Consider the following 19327-nt stretch of genomic DNA (forward strand, 5'->3'; position numbering starts at 1 on the left):
AATAACGTTCACGATTATGTCCTTACTGCATGCAGAGGGAAAATCCCATCTCAAAAGAGTATGGGATACATCTAGGAATCCTAGCATGGGAATAGCTGGCAAGAGCAAAGAATGATGACATCTAGGGTCTTGATCTTTTAGCACTACAACATCTTTGGGGAATATATTAACCATCCTTTATGACTGTAAGTTTATCCTATTTAGGCCAGTAGCACTTACTCTGTATGTAATAATTTCAATTGTCCTTTCCCCACTTCCCCAAACAGTTGGATCTATATCAGTACAGAACTTTGTGCAATTGTCTGAAAATATCAGGCAAGGTCAGCAGTGATGCAGGAGATTACCATTGTTGAATGAAGGTATAGTTCAAGATATTTTACTGCCTGAAGCAGAGCAGGAAATAATTTAAGAAATGATTAAATAAATGCCACCTCTCCAAAAGAATTGCTAAGTACCATCTTATCCATTAATTTGTTCATGGAAGTGATCTCTTTAAGTGAGTGAAGAATTCATAAGTTCAAGCAATTTTTACAAGTTGCTTCTGGAATGGAAATGTTGCTGTAACACGAACTTCATTATTTATATACAGAAACAACAGAAAATCACTTGGATGTTGACCACGCAGAGCTGAGCAACTTTTGTCTCTAAGGGTCTTCTGTATCACGTCTTTCACGATCCCTTACTTTTAGCCACGTTAGCGAAAGTTCCTGAGTGTTGAAGTGCAAAAGATCTAGGAGGGCAAAGGTTCCTCATTCCTGAGTTGAAGTAAGGATGAATTTTGGATGCCAGGGAGCTTCTAATCATGGAAATGCTAATGATGGTTCTCTGTTGCCTCTGAAACCCTCTTGCCTTCATTAAAATAAAATATGTGTCTGTATATAATGCATGTTTATATAGCATCCTTCATTTCTTTGCAAGGCTAAAAAGCAGACTTAGAGACAGTCAAAATAAGGTAGACAGCTAGGAGCGTTCAGGCCAAAGTGTTTCTTGACTGATGATCTGGCACTCTGCCCTGGGGTTATTTCTGACCATAAGGGGATGAAGCTTGAAGACTACAAGTTTGTCTGCTCTCTGAACCATGACTTTTATTGTGTTTGCAGCTACAGTTACCAAGAGGTTTTGGAGGCAAGCTAGAAAGATAAACTTGTTTTTAATGAGCACAAGCCAAAGAAACACCTTGAGGCAGAGTCTGATACTATAGACAGAAAGAAGCCCTTCGGTTCAGTCTTTATCCTTAGTGAACAGGCCCTCAGCTTGCTACTGACAGAAATTCTGTTTTCTTTCCGTTTCTATATGCCCTTCTTTCTTCCCCATTTTGCCCCTTCTCTTCCTAACAACACAATGCTTAATTATGAAAGATGTTTTCTCTCTGTAAACAACCCCACTTCTTATCACATAATCTTACTGGTTTACATATATTTCCAACCTCCATTGACAAGCTGATTCCATTTTTGATACTGATATGTAGCCAGTCCAGTTGCAGCAGAAATTATGTTTCTTTGTTCTACTCCAAGCAGAGTTAATTTTTAGAGGCCATCATATCCATAAACACTTTGATACTAGCTGACCAATCAGATCATCCCAGCAGTGAGCCTATTATTTTTAGGACACTGTGGCTTCTGGTTCTTATTTCCCTTACAGATGTCTATTTTTGTGTGATGTGTTAAATCTCATTCTCAAGTCTCTTCCCAATATTCTATACTCTCCAACATTTCACAGATGAAAACCAAGACATGTGATTGAACAGCATCAAAGTCAGGTCAATGTGGCAAAAGCAATTAATAAGAAAGAACACCTAAACTAGGAAAGGCTGTAGCAGGTTACTTTGGCCTGAGTCCACTAGAAAGGACCTGCTCAGTTAATGGAATGCAAACTAATTTTGCACTTTAAATCCAGTTTGTATCAAGTAAAGCAACCTGAGGTCAAAGGAGGAAAGTAGGAGGTGCAGAAGGAACCTGGGGCACTTTAAAGGCAGCTAAAAAATGTGGGATGACAGTTCTAATTGAGATTGTCTCTGCCAAATTGAGATGATTGGAGGGTATGGCAAAACTAATGTGCTTCACCCTCTCCTAGCTTATGTATTTTTTTCTCATTAATAATTGTGATCCCAATTTTCATATGTGAAATTTTGGAGGATATGATATGTCAAAATCATGTAAAAGTTTCTCCAACAGGTACCTCTGCTAGCTGCCCTTCCAGAAAGATGAATTGACTTGCTCTTTAAAACTCACTCTCTCCCCCTTCTCGTGCTCGCTTGTTTGCACCTGATGGTCTACCATCATCATTGCTGGCAGCTAATAAAATTATGTTGTTTGGATAACATGTCCACTAAACAATGTAATCTCTGCACAGTGAGAACAATGCATCACGCAGGTCCGCAGGGCCCAGTGATATTGAGTTACTGTTAGTCAGCAGAGGAGGGACGCTGAATTGAATGCAATAACATTCACTCAGCACTCTCTAGGGAGAAGAGGAATGGAAATTCATCCCTGTAAGAAGGGACATGAATTATATGCAGAATCTCACTCAAATGCTCTTAATTCATCCTTAGAATTCCTGGGCTGCTTTCTGGCCGGAGGCCTCTGTGTGTCATGGTAAAGGATGCTTAGCACCATGACTGAGGTAGTTTTCTAGCACCTGCTCCCCTTTGCCGCTGTATATGTCTCCTGTTTCCTTCCTTCCCTCCTGCTAAAAGGCAATATCAGTTGAAACAGATTGTGCTTTCCAGATTTGTGAGTCACATTCAAGTGTTTGATTTCTTTGATGGAGACATGACTTTAAATATATATTTTGATAACTTACATTTTGTTTAATTTTCTTTTGATGAAAGGTAAACCAGAACTCTGCTTTCTTTTCTTTTTTATCCTTTTGTTTTGGAGTAAATCAAAGGTTTGCAGCAATGTAATCTGAAATGCTCTGGTAATAAATAGGTAATTATGCATGGGCATATATATCTTACATATGCAAATTGTGGTTTCTTTAATAATAAAGTAGTGGTAGTGAATGATGTGTATTTTTTGGAGTGGGGGAACTATAAGGATGTAAATTGGAAAGAAAAAACATTAGCCCTTTGTGGATAAAAAAGAAATTTCTGAAAGATGAAATAGGACTGGGAAAAACCCTATAATTCTGTCTACCACATTCCTGTCCTACCTTTTTTCCAAGGAGCTGAAGCATACTCACATGGTTCTCCGCCCCATTTTTTATCCTCACAGTGATTGTGTCAAAGTAGGTTGAGAGGCTGTAACTCAAGGTCATTCAATTGCTATCCCAAATCCTTGCTCATCATTTAAGGGCTATTGCATGTTGATTTCATTATGGGAAAAGCAAGTCCATGGCGTATCTATGTAGTTGCTGTGATGTGCCAGGCTGAGTTAATGAGGTTCTTCTGCCACAGAATTAGTCCCTTCTGCAGGTCTCTCAAGGGTTTCTATAGGACTGGCCAAGTTGCAGAGATCTCTGCAAAATAGAGTTGCAGAGATCTCTTGTGACTTGCTCATTGAGAGGATCTGAGCAGCTCCTACTGATTTCTTAAACAAAACAGAAACCAAGGGGCCTGCTGCCAGTGTAGCTTTCCTCCTTACACTATGTATTTCCCTCACTAAAATAGCATCCCTGTGGCTCTCCAAAATGCCTATATTTTGTTTTGCTTTTGTGTAGCAAAAGATTGCATTACGGCACAGTGCATTTCAGAAGAATTTCCAAGTGGGAGCCCTCCCAGAGTCTTATTAACAAGCTTTCAATTGCTTCTCCTCACCCACATTTCATATCAGCAAAGCTATTATCAAGTACAGCTCAACAAATAATCTGTATTGAATAATATTGTCAAGGTCTCCCCTCACCCCTTTATTCCATTTATAATCTCTTCTAGTGAGATAGGATTTGCAGTCCAAATGCTCTTTCAGGCTTCTGTTCGACCTAGTACTTAATATGTGGGTCTCTTTTTAACACAGAAATCGCCTCCCTGACATCTGTTAGAGCTGCACTTTGCTTTGTAGTTAGCTTAAATTCCTTTCCCAAATATGCTGTAATAATAGCTGAGTGAAAGAACTGCATCCTGACTTCGAAGGGTGACACTAAATAATCTTGAAGTGGTCCAGTGGTGCATAAACCACAACAGTTTCAGCAGGTTTCATTCATTGGTTTTCTTTCTCAATAACCATTCAGGTTTGTTGCTGTATGAGCAAGATTTTGCATTGCCTGTGCAAGCAGGGTGATTTTACTGGGAAAGGCTACAGGAAACAAGAGTAGATGTTGTCTGGGCAAAGACAACAGGGTAGTAATAGTGCAGAAGAAGATATTCTGGTGAATTCATCTTATCAGGAAGAGCTGGGGAAAGCTGCATCTAATGAAATTCCCTCTTATGTACTACTTTGAATGTGTGGGCATCCCATCCTCCTTTGCATTTCATCAGCCCAGCATAAGAAATGGGGAATTATGTATTGAAGTCACAATCAACTTTGAGGGTTTTTAAGGAATTCAGTACCAAAAATGGAAGAACAATTTTGTCACACAAATCATATTTTCTTGTGAAGTTATCTGCCATTCTGACATCTTTCAGGCCTAGCATTTCAGTATGAGACATTAGCAACTGTTCTGATATTAATGGTGAGCACTAGTGGATTTCCAGTTATCAGCTGGCTAACATTACTGTAATTCCATATAGAATATCTGAAACATTTCAAGTAGAGGTTCCAGGTTAGATATGGGATGGGTCTTATGTAAATTGATTCAAGTTGAATGAGGCAAGTTCCTCACCTATACAAGAGAAAAAAATGCTCTTGCCATGAACCTTCTGAGATAAGTTTAGATGGTATACAGCCAGTCCTGCAGCATAATTGATTTTTCTAGCATTTATTCTATCATAAGAAGGCTTGACTGTTACTCCAGAGCTTCCAGGAAATTGTGGATTGATCCTCAGTGTTTTTGACTTTTAGACAGTAGGTGTGTGGAATTTTTCATTAGTCATCATAAGTTGGATCAAATCTGTTAAATTCGTACTTATGAGGTGATATCTGACACGTGTGCATGGCTCACGCCAAAAACTTAAGAATCTAAACTTATCCAATACCTTTTCGTTTGCATTTTGTAAATCTCAGAAGCCTCCCAAAATCAGTTTTATTTTCAGTGCAAGAAAGCAAAGCAAAGCCAAAAAGGCTGCCTTTCCTCTTTAGATTAATGGCCTCTCACCATTAGTAGAGGGAAAGTAGGGAGCTGAGTTCGCTGGGAAAGAAAGCACAGAATTCTGGAAAATGTAGTTTGAGAAGGCAAGGAGCCCTATGCCAGAGAATTCAAAAGGCCCTGCTCTAAACTACATTCCCCAGGATTCTGCTCACATCAGAAAGTCCCAATCAGGATAGGAGAGAGATTTGTCCTTCTGTAGCAGCAGCCAACCAGAATTCCAATGAATGGATAAATCTGCAAAGAGGAGAACTGACTGATACTTCTAGTAAGTAAACCTCTATGCTGGGCTGGGAAGAAATCTCTAAATGGATGGCCCTGGGGGTCCCTTCCAATTCCATAGAGGAAGCATATTAATTAGTTTAGAGGCTGGATGACCATATGCCAGGAGAGTTTTGATGGTGCCCTTTTGAATGGAAGGAGGGGGTTGGACTAGATGGTCCTTGGGGGTCGCCTTCAACTCTAGGATTCTATGAAAATGAATAATTGGTTAATACTAGTTTCAATTGGTTAATATGAGAGACATTAAATGAGAGCTGTTCTGGCTTTAAAGGGTTTTTCTCAAAACTTAAAAAAATCATAATATTAGTAGATGTATGAATATTTCTGAAAGTTGGGGAAAATGATCCCCTGTTATCTTTTGTCATTGCATAGAAAATTCAAGGAGAATAGTTCTTGTAGTTTTTTTTAAAATGTTGTTTATAAAAACTTTGAACATTCCCCAAAAATCCGTGGATGGGTGAAACGTTCTGAAACTTGATGGTCTAAGAGTGATAAATGTTCTACCATTGTAGGAAGTTTCACCCCAATAGTTGTAAAAATGAGGGAGAAAGGAACCCCTGAAGCTTCCCCAATTATAGAAATTATGTTCAATTACTTTAACAAAAAAGTAACAAAAATTCATTACTCTTATTATAGTAATTACATTTTCACTAACTATATTTTAGAAACACTTTACATGGCAGAGCCCCCTAATTTTGTAATGACTTTTGAATTTTTTTTAATCGATTGTATTTGCCTAGTAGCCAGCTATATTGGGCTGGATCTGCTACAATCCAGCTCCCACACATCAAAAACACTTACCACTGTCTTGTCAGTCAAAAGAAGCTTCCTGGTAGAACCTTGCTGGTGATGTTGTTTCTGGTGAAATTATATCAGGGCACTTAGTCGTGTGATCACTGAGGAGGGAATGTGAATAATGTTAGATTTAAATTGAAAAGTTTGTTATAACATGTTGAACTTTTTTTATGATGTAGGAATCTATATCTGTTCTTTTCATGTTATTTCTACCTCTGGTATCAAAGTTTCTGTTAAAGAAGTAAATCCTGGAACACATCTGCTTTGTTAACTGAAGTATTCTTGTACATTGAGAGACTGGAGAAAGAGAAGTAGATATCAAGACTCAGGAGATATCGAGACCCATTAATTCACCATTTATAAAGCATGTAGAATCACCATATGAGTTGGAGCTCTTCTCTGATACAATATTATGGTTCTACTTTAACTCCTATGGCAACATCTTATGAACTTCTAGGGTTTGTAGTTAAGAGAGGGGTGATTCTGAGCTAGATTGCCCCCTCAACTTACAAAAACTCAGGATACCAAAGAATATAGCCATAGCTCTGTAACTGTGTTATCTGAAATGGTCTATGGCTCAAATATCCTCATGGGAGAGACACATGTTTGAACCGGAGAAGGGGAAAGGATCAGTGTGCCCCCCTCTTTGTATGTTGATTCAACCTGCTTCATAAACAGGTGGATCAGACTCATGCAAAACGAATCAAGTGCATAGTTACTGATAAGTGAGTTACTATGTGAAGCTGCAAGTATGATAACTAAAAGTGAATAGAAAAGAATCTGGCAAAGTATATTTTTCAGGTTGTACACTGTAGTGCAATACTTTGGCATACAGTTTTTAGATTGAAAAGATAAAGCTGTCACTCTTATGACTTATGGTATTGTACTCATATCTTGAAACAGCCTTCAAAAGGGGACATAAAACTTATATTTTCTGTATACTATTGAGTTGTTTGTTTAGACCCTAATGTTAGCACTGTGGAATCAGAGTTAAGGAACTGGTGCCAGTACTATCTTTCCATGATGGCTGGATTGCACATAAAGCAAAACGCTATGCCTATGGCAGCAGTGCTGCTGGTAGGTCTACCAAGTCAGGCAGGCTTTTGTTGCGGAGAGCCAGGCTAAATGTGCCAAACAATCACTAGGGGGGCAGTAGTGGTGATGGGTGACACTGCCATTTATAGGGAAAAGGCATGACTGACTAGAGATGACAATGTTGGTTGGTAAAGTAGAAGACAGTAGGAACATAGGAAGATGGCATTACAAACAGGCAAACTCAATCAAGGAATGCACAACCCTGAGCCTGCAAGATTTGGCCGGATCTGTTGATGATAGGGTGACTTAGAGCTCTCTCATTCATAGGGTCACCATAAGTCAAAGTCAACCTGACTTGAATTAGAGCTATATTCCATTGTCATTTTCCTGGACCTGTATACAGACACTATGAGGTTGCTGTGTTACATGTTATTATAGTAATGTTTGAAGGGAAGTAGTTATCTCAAAAGATGGAATGTCATTCCAGCCCATGTCCAAATTGCTAGTGTGTCCACCACTATCACTACCCCAACTTTCTTATGGGTCATTTGGGAGACATTGGGTTGTTTTTGTAAAGGTTTTGTACTTGTTAATTAATGGTTATATTACTGGTGAGGTTTATGGTGAATATGTCAAAATATAATGCCTGCAGACTGAACACAAGAAGCAGCAAAGAATAAGAGCTAATGTAAAGACTCCTTCTCTGGAGGCTTTTAAACAGAGGCTGGATGGCCATCTGTCAAAGGTGCTTTGAGTGCAATTTTCCTGCTTCTTGGCAGGGGGTTGGACTGGATGGCCCACAAGGTCTCTTCCAGTTCTATAATTCTATGATCTGTTTGTCAGAAAGGCCACTTCGTTTTTTCCTCTTAATAGATGTCTGCTTGTAGCAAATAGGTAGCTGTTTTATTTATTACAAAAAGATTCTGCATGCTGCTTTTTTTCTCTGTCTTCCAGCAATGACTTGAAAAAAGTTAAAACTTATCAGAATCTCCCATCCAGCATAATGAGACTCTAAGAGTGGCAGGCTCTAAAAGTAACTAACATAAACTTTGTGACTTCCGGTCCATTCCATCAAATGTACTGGTTGTTACTGTTTGCATGATACTTTAAACACCCTCTTTCTGTATAAGTATCTGGAGAATTCTGCTAGTTCAAATCAAGTGGGCATCTGGTCCAGCATCTTTTTTATCCTTGTAGACAGCTGTATGCCTTTTGGAAGCCCCAAAGTCAGAAATGACTAGAAGCCAAAAAAACAACAGCAGAAAGAAGGACAACAGAGAAAGAAGCCATCCTACACACATATACAGACACCAAGGTAAGGAAATCCAAAGCCTGGGAACTGCCATTGAGAAGGATATCTCTTCTGTGTACATTAAATGCACAGTCCTATCCCATCATTTCTTTACAAAAAGTACTTGGATGCCAGAGTGGCTGAAGTTATCTTGCTGCGTGGATCAGAATTGAATGTATCAACCTTTCCCCTCTAAGTCAAGGTACTGTAAATAGTATCATAAGCCAGCCAAGTTTTTTAAGACACAAGGCCAAAAAATACTACAAACATTCTTATTCTTCCCCTCTCCTTGGCAATGGAAACACAATAATATTCAATAACTAGAAATTTCCTGCTCTCTTATGATACCCCAAACTGTCCACTGTGGTGATTGCCTCACTTTATTCAGCACTACAATAAACAAACACAAAAATAAATTTATTTATGAATGATTTTTATAACTGAGTAATCTTTACATAATTTTAAAATGATAAAAGTTTCTTTTGAAATTAATCAATATTTAGGCCAATCCTGCCTGTTGGCTAACTGCCTTCGAAGCAGAGGTTTGCTTAAAAGGCTACACAGAGGTTTGAAAGCTGTGTAAACGAATAGCCTCTGGAGTGTGAATCAGTACTGACAAATACAACTTCCTTTGTCCTCTTCCCATTCCTACCACACACTCAGTGTGGAAGCTATCCATAACAGGCACTGTGCTTGTTAGTGCCCAGCGTTGACAGCGTTCCAATTTTCATGCAAATGTACCTGGAGAAACAGATCGCAATTCACTAAACTCTGAGCAGAGGGGGGAGAACAGTGACAATTCCTGCATTCTCCCCATCGTGCAAAGGAAATGTGCACATGACTTAGAAGGAGGAGGAGGAGGAGGAGGAGGAAGAAGAAGAAACAAATAGAGGACTCAGCAGCTCCAGTAATAATGTATCAGTGGCAGAAGAATAGCTAACTCAAGTGCCTCTTGGGATTCAGAACGAGTAGTAACCTATAAAGACATCATTGCACCATTGTGTTATGATGCATGCAGGTGTTTCAGTGTTGATTCTTCATAGTGTAACCTTGCAAGAGTTATAAAGGAAGGAGGGCTATATCATGCTAGGGATATATAAATGGAGAAAAATGTTGAAGGATGCTCTTTGCTTGGACCTTTCATCTTCTGAAGCATACCTAATGTACATAAGAAGAGAGGGCCTCCTCGTCAGCAGCTCCCGACTTTGGAGTTCCTTATCTGGAGATGGGACAAAGGAGATAAGATGGCTTGTTCTCAATTGTTTTTGTGGTCATAATATATTAGTAATATTTTATTGCAAGCTACTTTAAGGACTCTTTATGGGAGAAAGATTCCATATAAATGGAAGCAATGAGTAAGTAAATAAGTGTAACGCACAATTTTCTTCTCTCAAATCCCCATGTTTGCGTCAAAACATTCAGTGATAGGATTGGATTCAGATTGGGAATAATTGTTAACCTACTCACTTGTGATGTCTGAAAACAGCAGGCAACCAGACAGGGAAGTCTCTAAGAGGTGAAAGGCACTTGGTTTCTTCTCTGCCTCCACTTTAAGGCTGTCAGTGTCATGTTAATGGTATACCTTGTTTCATGTGGATAGATGTGCTAGTGAATATGTTTGTGGGTTGGTAGCTTATATGAATTTATTAACAATATTATTTTTATGTTGATCACAGAATTAGGCTTGAGTTGAAACAAAACATGCCTCGCAGCACTTCTAGCTTTGGAAAGCAATCCTCTGAAACAGAGATGGGGAAGGTAATCATGTGGGCTGCATGCACTCCTCAACTCTTCTTGCATCCATCAAGCTTCTCTGGATGCTGCCAAACCTCAATAATTCATTTTCAAAATCAATTTCCCAAGGTGCTGTCCAAATCTACCTAAATTTTAGCAGTTTGGTTTATTTCCCTTTTCAATATCCTGCTCTCCAAAGGTATAGCTATGAAGGAGAGGTAGAAATGAGGCCTATGTTTTTGTTATACGCCTTCATGTGGTTTTCTTTGGAGCCCCCGGTGGTGTAATGTGTTAAAGTTTTGTGACTTGAAGGTTGGGTTGCTGACCTGAAGGCTGCCAGATTCAAATCCAACCTGGGGAGAGTGTGGATGAGCTCCCTCTATCAGCTCCAGCTCCATGCAGGGACATGAGAGAAGCCTCCCACAAGGACGGTAAAAACATAAAAAAAAAAAATCCGGGCGTCCCCTGGGCAAGGGCCAATTCTCTCACACCAGAAGCGACTTGCAGTATATCAAGTTGCTCCTGACAAAAAAAAATATTTAAAAAGTAGTTTTCTTGGTGAGATTTATTCAGAGGGGTTTGCCATTGCCTCCCTCTTAGGTTAGGCAGTGTAACTTTCACAAGATCACGCAGCAGTGTTTCCATGGCCAAGTTGGAATTTAAGACCTGGTCTCCTGAAGTCCTAATCCAACACTCAAACCACTACACATTTGGTTGTTTTAAAAAAATTAATTGTTTGTAGGTATCTTTAAGTAAATTCTGACTTACAGTGGCCCTCCCATAAAGTTTTCTTGGTAAGATTGATTTGAAGGACCATTTACCTAAATACTCTAAAGAATGGGTCCTTGATCAGGGTTTGCTGGACTCCTTGGGGATCTGTGGAAAGATTTCAGGGGGTCAGTGAGCTTGAATCAGTGTGTTATCTTTATTATCCCTGACCCTAACTGAAATCTAACATTTCCTTAAGTTATGAATGTTTGTTATAAATTACAGTATGTTCATTTCATATGACACAATAATCCTAAAATTTAATCTAGAGACATGCTGATATTGAGTGTCATAAAACTGTTTGCTGCAAAGGGAGCTATGGTTCTCACCTGACTTGTTAAGTACCCCTGCCCTAAAGGCACCAATCCCACCTGATCATGGAAGCTAAGCAGGGTCAATCCTGATTAGTATTTGGAGGGGAACATCCAATGATTGACAGCTGCTGTAAGCTATATTTTAGAGGAAGTAACTAGCAAAACCACCACTGAATATTTTTTGCTTAACAAAACCTATGAAATTCATGGGGTCTTCATAGGCAATTTTGAAGGTACACACACACACACATACATACATTTCTAACATTGCAGTAACTTCAGTTGCATATTTAAGCAAAGAAAAGGGGTAGGGAAAGTGGTCTTTAAATACGCCAAATATGAGAGTTCAGTGTTAATATTCCACTACAATGCTCAAAATTTGATGACTGAAGGAAAGAATTACTGGGGGGCAGAATATTTTTATTTGGAGAGCCCTGAGTCCCCTTGGGTGAGAAGGGCAGGGTAGAAATGTTGTAAATAAATAAATGTCTTCATTTTGCCCATCTCATTACTACCCCCACCCCTGAAAAGTAGAACTAAGATGACAAAAAAGGTATATCAAAGTTGTAACATACTGCATAAACTACAGGGCAAAAATTCCCTGCCTCAACACTCCCTCGCCTCTAATCTAGAAGCAGCCTTCAAAGATGGCATTGACATCTGCAGATTTTTGTTCAATCTGAATATGTTGGAAAGGGGACCATTCAGCAAAGAAAAAAAGGTGACCCCCCCTTCATTTCCTGAATATGTAAATAGCACATTCTTTCAGCCTAATTGGTTAAATGGTTCTATGCACAAGAGCAACAATGGCATTATGTCTGTCTTCTTGGCAGATCGCCAGAGAGAGTGGGCTCCAGAAGGAATTGTGACCAAAGAGAGCAAAAGCAATTGCAAAGAAACTTGTGTTTGTAACAGGTTCCAGAACTTCACCTCATTTAGATGACCTGTTGATGTGTGAATTAATAGGTAGGATTCAGAATGGTGGTTTCTTGAAATGCAATTTGGATAGGACACATTGATTATCCCCTTTCCTAGTGAGTACAGAGGGGAGTGTTTGTAGTGATTTTATTTAGTGTCATAAATAGGTGGTTCAGCTTTTATGGCATCTGCTGTGTGCTGAAGGCAACTGATACTTGAGCAACAAATGGAATTGTCAGTGATTTCCTTTCTCATATGACTATAGTTCAGGGCAACGGTGAAAGCGCTGAACTGATGAATTTGCTGACTGGAAGATTGGCGGTTCGAATCCTCAGGATGCGGGTGATCTCCCACTATTAGCCTCAGCTGCTACCAACCTAGCAATTCGAAAACATTCGAATATGAGTAGATCAATAGGTACTGCCTCAGTGGGAAGGTAAATGGCACTGCATGCAGTCATGCTTGCCACATGACCCAGGAGGTGACTACGGAGAACACAGCTCTTTGGTTTAGAAATAGAGATGAGCGCTACCACAAAGCTGGAGAATCAAGTACTCACCCCAGAACTGGATATGAAAGGAGAAGCATTTACCTTTATCTGTGTATCTGTGTTTCATTGTTTCTAGGCATTGAATGTTTGTCTGTGTATGCTGGAATCTGCCCTGAGTCCCCTTGGGGAGATAGGGCAGAATACAAATAAAGTGTTGTTGTTGCTGCTGCTCTGTGGCTAATGTCCCAAAGCTGGAGTTCTGGTCTCCCAAATTTTATTCCAAAATCTACCTCTTCATTTCGTAATTGTAGCACCCTGGCCATTTTCTCATTGTCTTTATTAGAATGCAAAGAAAAAGATCCACCATGTTACTTGCGCTCCTTGAATCTTTTGTGTTTGTGTGTGAGAGAGGGAAAGAGAGAGAGAGAGAGACCAGTTTATAACACAACCTAACAAAAACAATTTTTTCTTAGCGTCTAGATTTTTAGACCTATTCCTGGGATTGATTCAGAAAATTGCATTGGATGACAAGGTGATTCAGAAGGTTTTGGGAAAAATATCCAGTTAAAACCTGAGACTTTTCTATTTGGTCTGACTGATATAATTGACGTTTATAAACTGTTCCAATATATTATAACAGCAACCAGATTGCTCTACATGTAGAAATGGAAAAATTCAGCATCAACAACACCAGAAACAGAGGATTGGATAGTAAAACTGATGGTCTTGGCCAAGATGGATAAATTAACATGTTTACTAAAAGAATGGACATTGGATTTTTTTTTTTGTTGAAAGACTGGAAACCTGTTATTTACTTTTTGCACGAGCAAGAGAAGGATTCACCAATTTTGAGTTTTGAAGAACTGTGGGAAATTGTTCGAGAAAGGAGTCAAAATTGAGAGGCCTAGATGGTGAAGCTTATGTTGTTTTCTTTTGGCCAGGTGAGGATAGATCAAAGGTCATCTATTTTTATTTTGCTTTTCTTTTCTTTTTTCTTGGCATTTTTGTGTTTCTGTTCCATATTTCTTTTCTTGATTCACTTTTTTGATTTTTAATTTAACTTTTAATTTTTTAATAAAAATCATTTTTAAAAAGAAAAGAAAATTGCATTTCATGAACCACATTAAATTTAGTTTCTTAGATATAGTCATCATGATTTTATGTGGGTGAACAGATGGCATATGTTCTGTATCTCAAAAACTAGAGCTGATAGGGGAAAATTGGTGCAATTTTTGGAATCAGTAGGTCAGATATACCCAGCTACATGGCTAACATTTGAGACACTAAAATGTATGTTGGCCAGTATGCCTGACATGAGACATCTGCTGTTTTCTGTCTGCAGTTCCATCCAAAACCTGTGCGGAGCTTGGAAATTCTTACTACCTGAAAGCAAGTTTACTTTCACACAAATAAGCTGGTTACACTTCTGAAGTGAAAAGCTCATAAACCTTGACATCAAAATTCACAGAATCTCAGAAATCATGCTAGCTGGGGAGTTCCGGCACTTGTAGTCCAAAAAGTAATGCTTGAGAGAGCACAAAGGGATAGTGATTTGATGTGGCCAGTGTTTCCTTTATTTCTGTAATACAAACAATTCTTTGCTTGCAAGTTCTGCATATATGTCTAGTAGAAGCTTCAAATTTTTCAGCATGACAACAGTCCCAAGTTACTGCATGACTTACTGTGTAGAGAAGCTATAGGTCAGGCAGTCATGAGCTCCATTGGTCACCATATTCCCATTCTGGTGGCATGCATTTCCTGCCTAGGGTGCATCAGTGCCTGACTGGGTCCCGGGAGAGCCAGGAAAGGTCTACCAGTGGTGAGCCTGGCCAGGTGAGTGCTAGGCAGTGGCTTTCTAGGTGCTGTCCTACCCAATCTCCCTGTATTAAGGTTGCTTGGAGTTGTATTAGATTCGTTTTGACTATGTCTGGTTTAATGCATTGTCACAACTTTTGGAGATTATTGACATGTATCATGAATCCAGGATGTGGAACAACATTATCCCTAGGGCATTGTAATGAAAAAGGTGTCCCTTACAGAAATCAAGAGTATATGTGTTGGAGCTTGGCCTTTCTTGGGCACAGGGTCAGACAACTTGGTGGTGGTGGGGGGGGGGGCTGTCATCAGGGGTGCCCACACAGTACACAGTTCCTTCCTTGTCATCCCAAGGATTCCAGCAGTGGGTTGGAGTGCCAGGCTCATTGATCTATTGGCAAGTTGGATAATGCCTGTATCCAGAATGTTATTGGATTAACCCTATTTACAACTGTAACCAATATTGTTCTGACCTGTATATACCATACAGATATTGTTTGTAGTGGATTACATGTATGTTTTAATATGTGTATTTTATGGCTTGTTTTAAATGATTACGTGTTTTGATTGTGTGTTTTAGCAATTTTGTAACCTGTCTAAAGCCCTGAGGAGAGGCGGGTAAGAAATAAAATAATAATAATAATAATAATAATAATAATAATTATTATTATTATTATTATTATTATTATTATTTTATTGTGAAGGAAAAACCACCCTGTTCTTGCAGTTAGGAACATAGCAGCTCCCATGCAATCCCCATTCTTCACCAATGGCTGTTTCAGCTGCCTAGATTAAAGACATTGGTTGTTTGCAGCATAGTGTAAATGTCTGTACTGTAGTGGGAAAACAGTCACACTGCTCAGTCTAATGGAGACAAACCTGGACATACAGGCTGTTAGGAGTTAGTCCAGAGCCAAGGAATTTGTCACCTCTAGAAATGCCCCTGATTTATTCTTTGGCCTTTCTGTCTTATGTTATTGAGAAGAGTGGTCATGGTTGTTGAGTCTGTATGTACAAGTGTCCATCTCAGGTCACCATCAGTGTGGTATCCTGAATGATTCTCAGAAAATTGGCAGCTTTAGATGCATCATTAACCTGGGCTGGTTTTGATATTTCAGCTTTAGAGATTGATGTGACAGATTTCATATAATATATCTTAGAACTATATGTAGTCTGAAGTTAGTGTGGCAATAGGTTTGCACTCCAGCATGGTGAATATTCTCTGGAAATGCTGAGTTTGACAGGAGCATTTCACATCTGATTATATTTTACTATTGTCTGACAGTAGTTGATATGCTTTAGTAGCTGATATGTCACTGTTACAATACAGCAATATTTGCTTCTTCTTTTTTAAAAAAAAAAAAAAAAACACTTTCTAAATAGTTGTCCTTAATGGCATACCTCCATTGGAAGTTCTCAATCAACATTCAGATATTAATTTCTAAAAGGTTTCAGAGAAGGGGACCCCACCACACTCTGAGGCAACATATTCTATTGCTGAACAGTGATAATCATTAGCTAATTCTTCCCAATGTTTAAGTGGAATTTCTTTTCCTGGGATTTTAATTTTGTTCACTCTTCTGTGGACATATTCCAACTTGTTAATATCTTTCTTGTGGTGCTCAGAACTTGATATAATATTCCATGTGAAGTCTGACGAATGCATAATAGAATGGAACAATGAGTTTCTTTGATATTGACACTATGCTGCTATGAATGGAGCTTGGAATCACATTGACTTTTTAAAGCAGCAGCATCACATTGTTGACTCATGTTCAGCTTGTTGTCTACCAAAACTCCAGTCTCACTATTCAGGTTGCCTTGAAGACACAGAATAGTCTTCCATTTCCAAAAAAACTCCAAAGTATCCCCATATTTTGTCCAAAGCAAGAAAAAGTCAATTAATAATAATAATAATAATAATAATAATAATAATAATAATTTTGTTCACCCTTCTGTTGACATATTCCAACTTGGGATGTGTCCGACGTGTAATCCAATACAACTGCCAGCAGAGTGTCTGCTGTGGACTCATCTTGTTGTGTTTCAAATAATAATAATGATAATTTTTATATTCTGCCCTATCTCCCCGGAACATAAAACAAAAACATTCAGTGCCCAAACACAACACTAATACAGTATACCCATAAAAATGAAAATTGACAACCAAACATATAAAAACAAATTATGACTTAACTAAAATTAAATAAAAATGCAACCGGTTGCATCAGACATAAAATAAAACATCAAACAGAAGCATCAGTTTCCCAGTTCCTTGGGTGCAAATAGATTGATAATCGCTCAAAATGTCTATTGAGCTGTTTGGGTGAACAGGACATAAATACTAATAGTAGCTATTAATCAGAGGTATAATGGTAGTATTACCATCTACTACTACTACTACTACTTCTCCTCCTCCTCATAAGCCAGTGAGCAAAGGTATGTCTTCAGCTGTATCTTGAAGGCAGGGAGAGAGAAGGCCATCTTTAACTCCTTAGGAAAGAAGTTCCGGGGGGGGGGGGGGCGGCGGCGGCGGCGGCAGCCATGGAGAAGTCCTTTTCTCTTGTTCCCACCAGCCACGCTTGGGACAGGAGTGGGACTGAGAGCAGGGTCTCAGATGAGCGCAGTGTCCGAGTTGCTTTGTAGTGCGGGATGCAGTTTGTCAAATAGTCTGGACCTGAGACGTTTAGAGCTTTAAAGGTAATAAGCAGTACTTTGTATTTAACCCAGAAACAGACCGGTAGCCAGTGGAGCTACCGTAGCATGGGAATAGTTCTCTTCCTGAATGGTGCTCCAGTTAGTAACCTGGCTGCCAATCTCTGGACCATTTGAAGCTTCCAAACTATCTTCAAAGGCAGCCCCATGTAGAGATAATTGCTCTAATCCAAGCGGGATGTGACTAAGGCGTGGACTACCATGACCAAGTCTGGCATCTCAAAGTATGGGCACAGCTGGCACACAAATTTTAACTGTGCAAAGGCGTTCCTGGCCATTGCTGATACCTGGGGTTCCAGGGTCAGCTATGAATCCAGGAGCACCCCCAGACTGCAAACCTGTTTCTTCAGGGGGAGTACAACCCCATCAAATGCAGGCTGTAATCCCATACCCTGATCTGCCTTATGACTGACCAGGAGTACCTCTGTCTTGTCTGGATTTAGTTTAAAGCAAAGAATCTTGTTATACTGACCAGAAGTCTGTGTGTCATGAGAACAGCCAGCCTTTCATTCAAAGGGAGTCTGGGGCGTAAACAAGCTCTTGGTCATCATAAGCTATGATTTAAACAAGCTAGAGTGTCTTACACATCACACCCACCAATTCATTTTATATCGAAGGTTTTACTGTCTATGCAAAACTGGAGGAAATTTTTATTTCTGCTTCTCTGGTCCACAACAATTATTCTTTACCATGGGAGGCAATATCCCAATCTCCTAAATAGGATGGCTGTATCTATGAATTAAAGCAGAGCACAGACATGCCTGAGTCAATTATATCTCCTCAGCTGATCTATATTCAGATTTTCCTTCTCCAAAATAAAAAATAAAAAAGAGAAAGAGCAATAAATAGGAGCTCTTGGACTCCAGAATGACTGTGTTTATATCATCCAAGAGACTTGCCCTGGTTGCCCTTTGTTCCCTCTAGTGCTCCTCTGCTTTCATGGTTCACTACATTAAAAATGGGGTCTTGAAGAATAGCTAAAAGTCAGGTTGTTCAGAAGTCTCTTGGGTCTTTGTTTATTTCATGAGCTTTGTCATTCGTTCTTTTCCTGTTCCTAGTTTCAAATCTCAGGCAGTGAGCAGAAGAAGAGTCCTGATGGATCAGACCAAATCCCACTCCAGTACCATGCTCTGTTTCTCCAGTGGCTAATTAAATACCAGTTGGGAAGCCCACAAGGAAAATATGAGAAGGATAGCATTATTCAGTTTGTGTTCCCAGGAAATTAATAGGGAAAGGAGTACTGAATCATTGTAATATGGTGTAGTTCAGCGTTGCTTTTTCTTTTCTAGTGTTTTTAATGTTAGAATGAGTTCTAGCGAAGGGATACTTAGACTTATCCATATGATCCAACTTGAAGTTTGTGTGTGGTCTAAAGCAGGGCTTCTTAAACTTTTCCACTTGAAACCCCTTTTGGCCCTAGAAATGTTTACATGACCTCGAGTATATAGGTATATAAAATAATTATAAAAATCAAACATTTACTGATAACAATTCAGCATTTGAAAAGCTTGCTTAACAGGACAGTTTTTTAAAATGAAGTACAGCTCAAGCAGCTTCTGCAGATTCGACGGCAAACACTGTAAACCAATTTGTGTAAATGTGTAAAAGAGCCACTAGGTGATATTCTGAAAATGTTTACTGTTACCAACAGGATGCCATCATTGAGCTAAGGGGACCACATTTGGAGTCGGGACCCAAAGTTTAAGAAGCAATGGTCTAAAGCACTGAAGCACTTTGTACAATTGTTTTCCTCAGCCTGAATTCATTGAAACACGACTCCCATAATCTCATTATCATGCTAGGCAGGGATGATAGGAGTTATAGTCTGTTACAGCCAGTGCTGGGTTGGTGAAGACTGTTTTCTTTGCAGGCGGGGGTTAAAAGTATGATGTATCCAGTTTACTTCATTACCATCCCCATACACCAACCCACCTCCTTCACAAGAAATGCATGGGCACAGTGGTACCATCTTAGATTTATTTTTCCTCT

The 19327-nt window shown here is 39.3% G+C and overlaps 1 protein-coding gene across 2 annotated transcripts in view; it reads left to right on the forward strand.

The window, feature by feature from the left end:
• The window catches only part of mdga1 (MAM domain containing glycosylphosphatidylinositol anchor 1), a 380665-nt gene that overhangs the window by 52366 nt on the left and 308972 nt on the right, over positions 1 to 19327 (forward strand). Inside the window, exon 2 of one of the 2 annotated variants that reach the window (XM_062973681.1) lies at positions 8491 to 8608. The exons of the other annotated variant lie outside the window; for it this stretch is intronic. Coding sequence (XP_062829751.1) covers positions 8527 to 8608 — 82 coding nt within the window. The 5' untranslated portion in view covers positions 8491 to 8526. The remainder of the gene's footprint in view (positions 1 to 8490; positions 8609 to 19327) is intronic. 2 annotated transcript variants of the gene reach the window in all.

The sequence above is a fragment of the Anolis carolinensis genome, chromosome 1 (genome assembly GCF_035594765.1).
Source record: "Anolis carolinensis isolate JA03-04 chromosome 1, rAnoCar3.1.pri, whole genome shotgun sequence".
Lineage (NCBI taxonomy): Eukaryota > Metazoa > Chordata > Lepidosauria > Squamata > Dactyloidae > Anolis > Anolis carolinensis.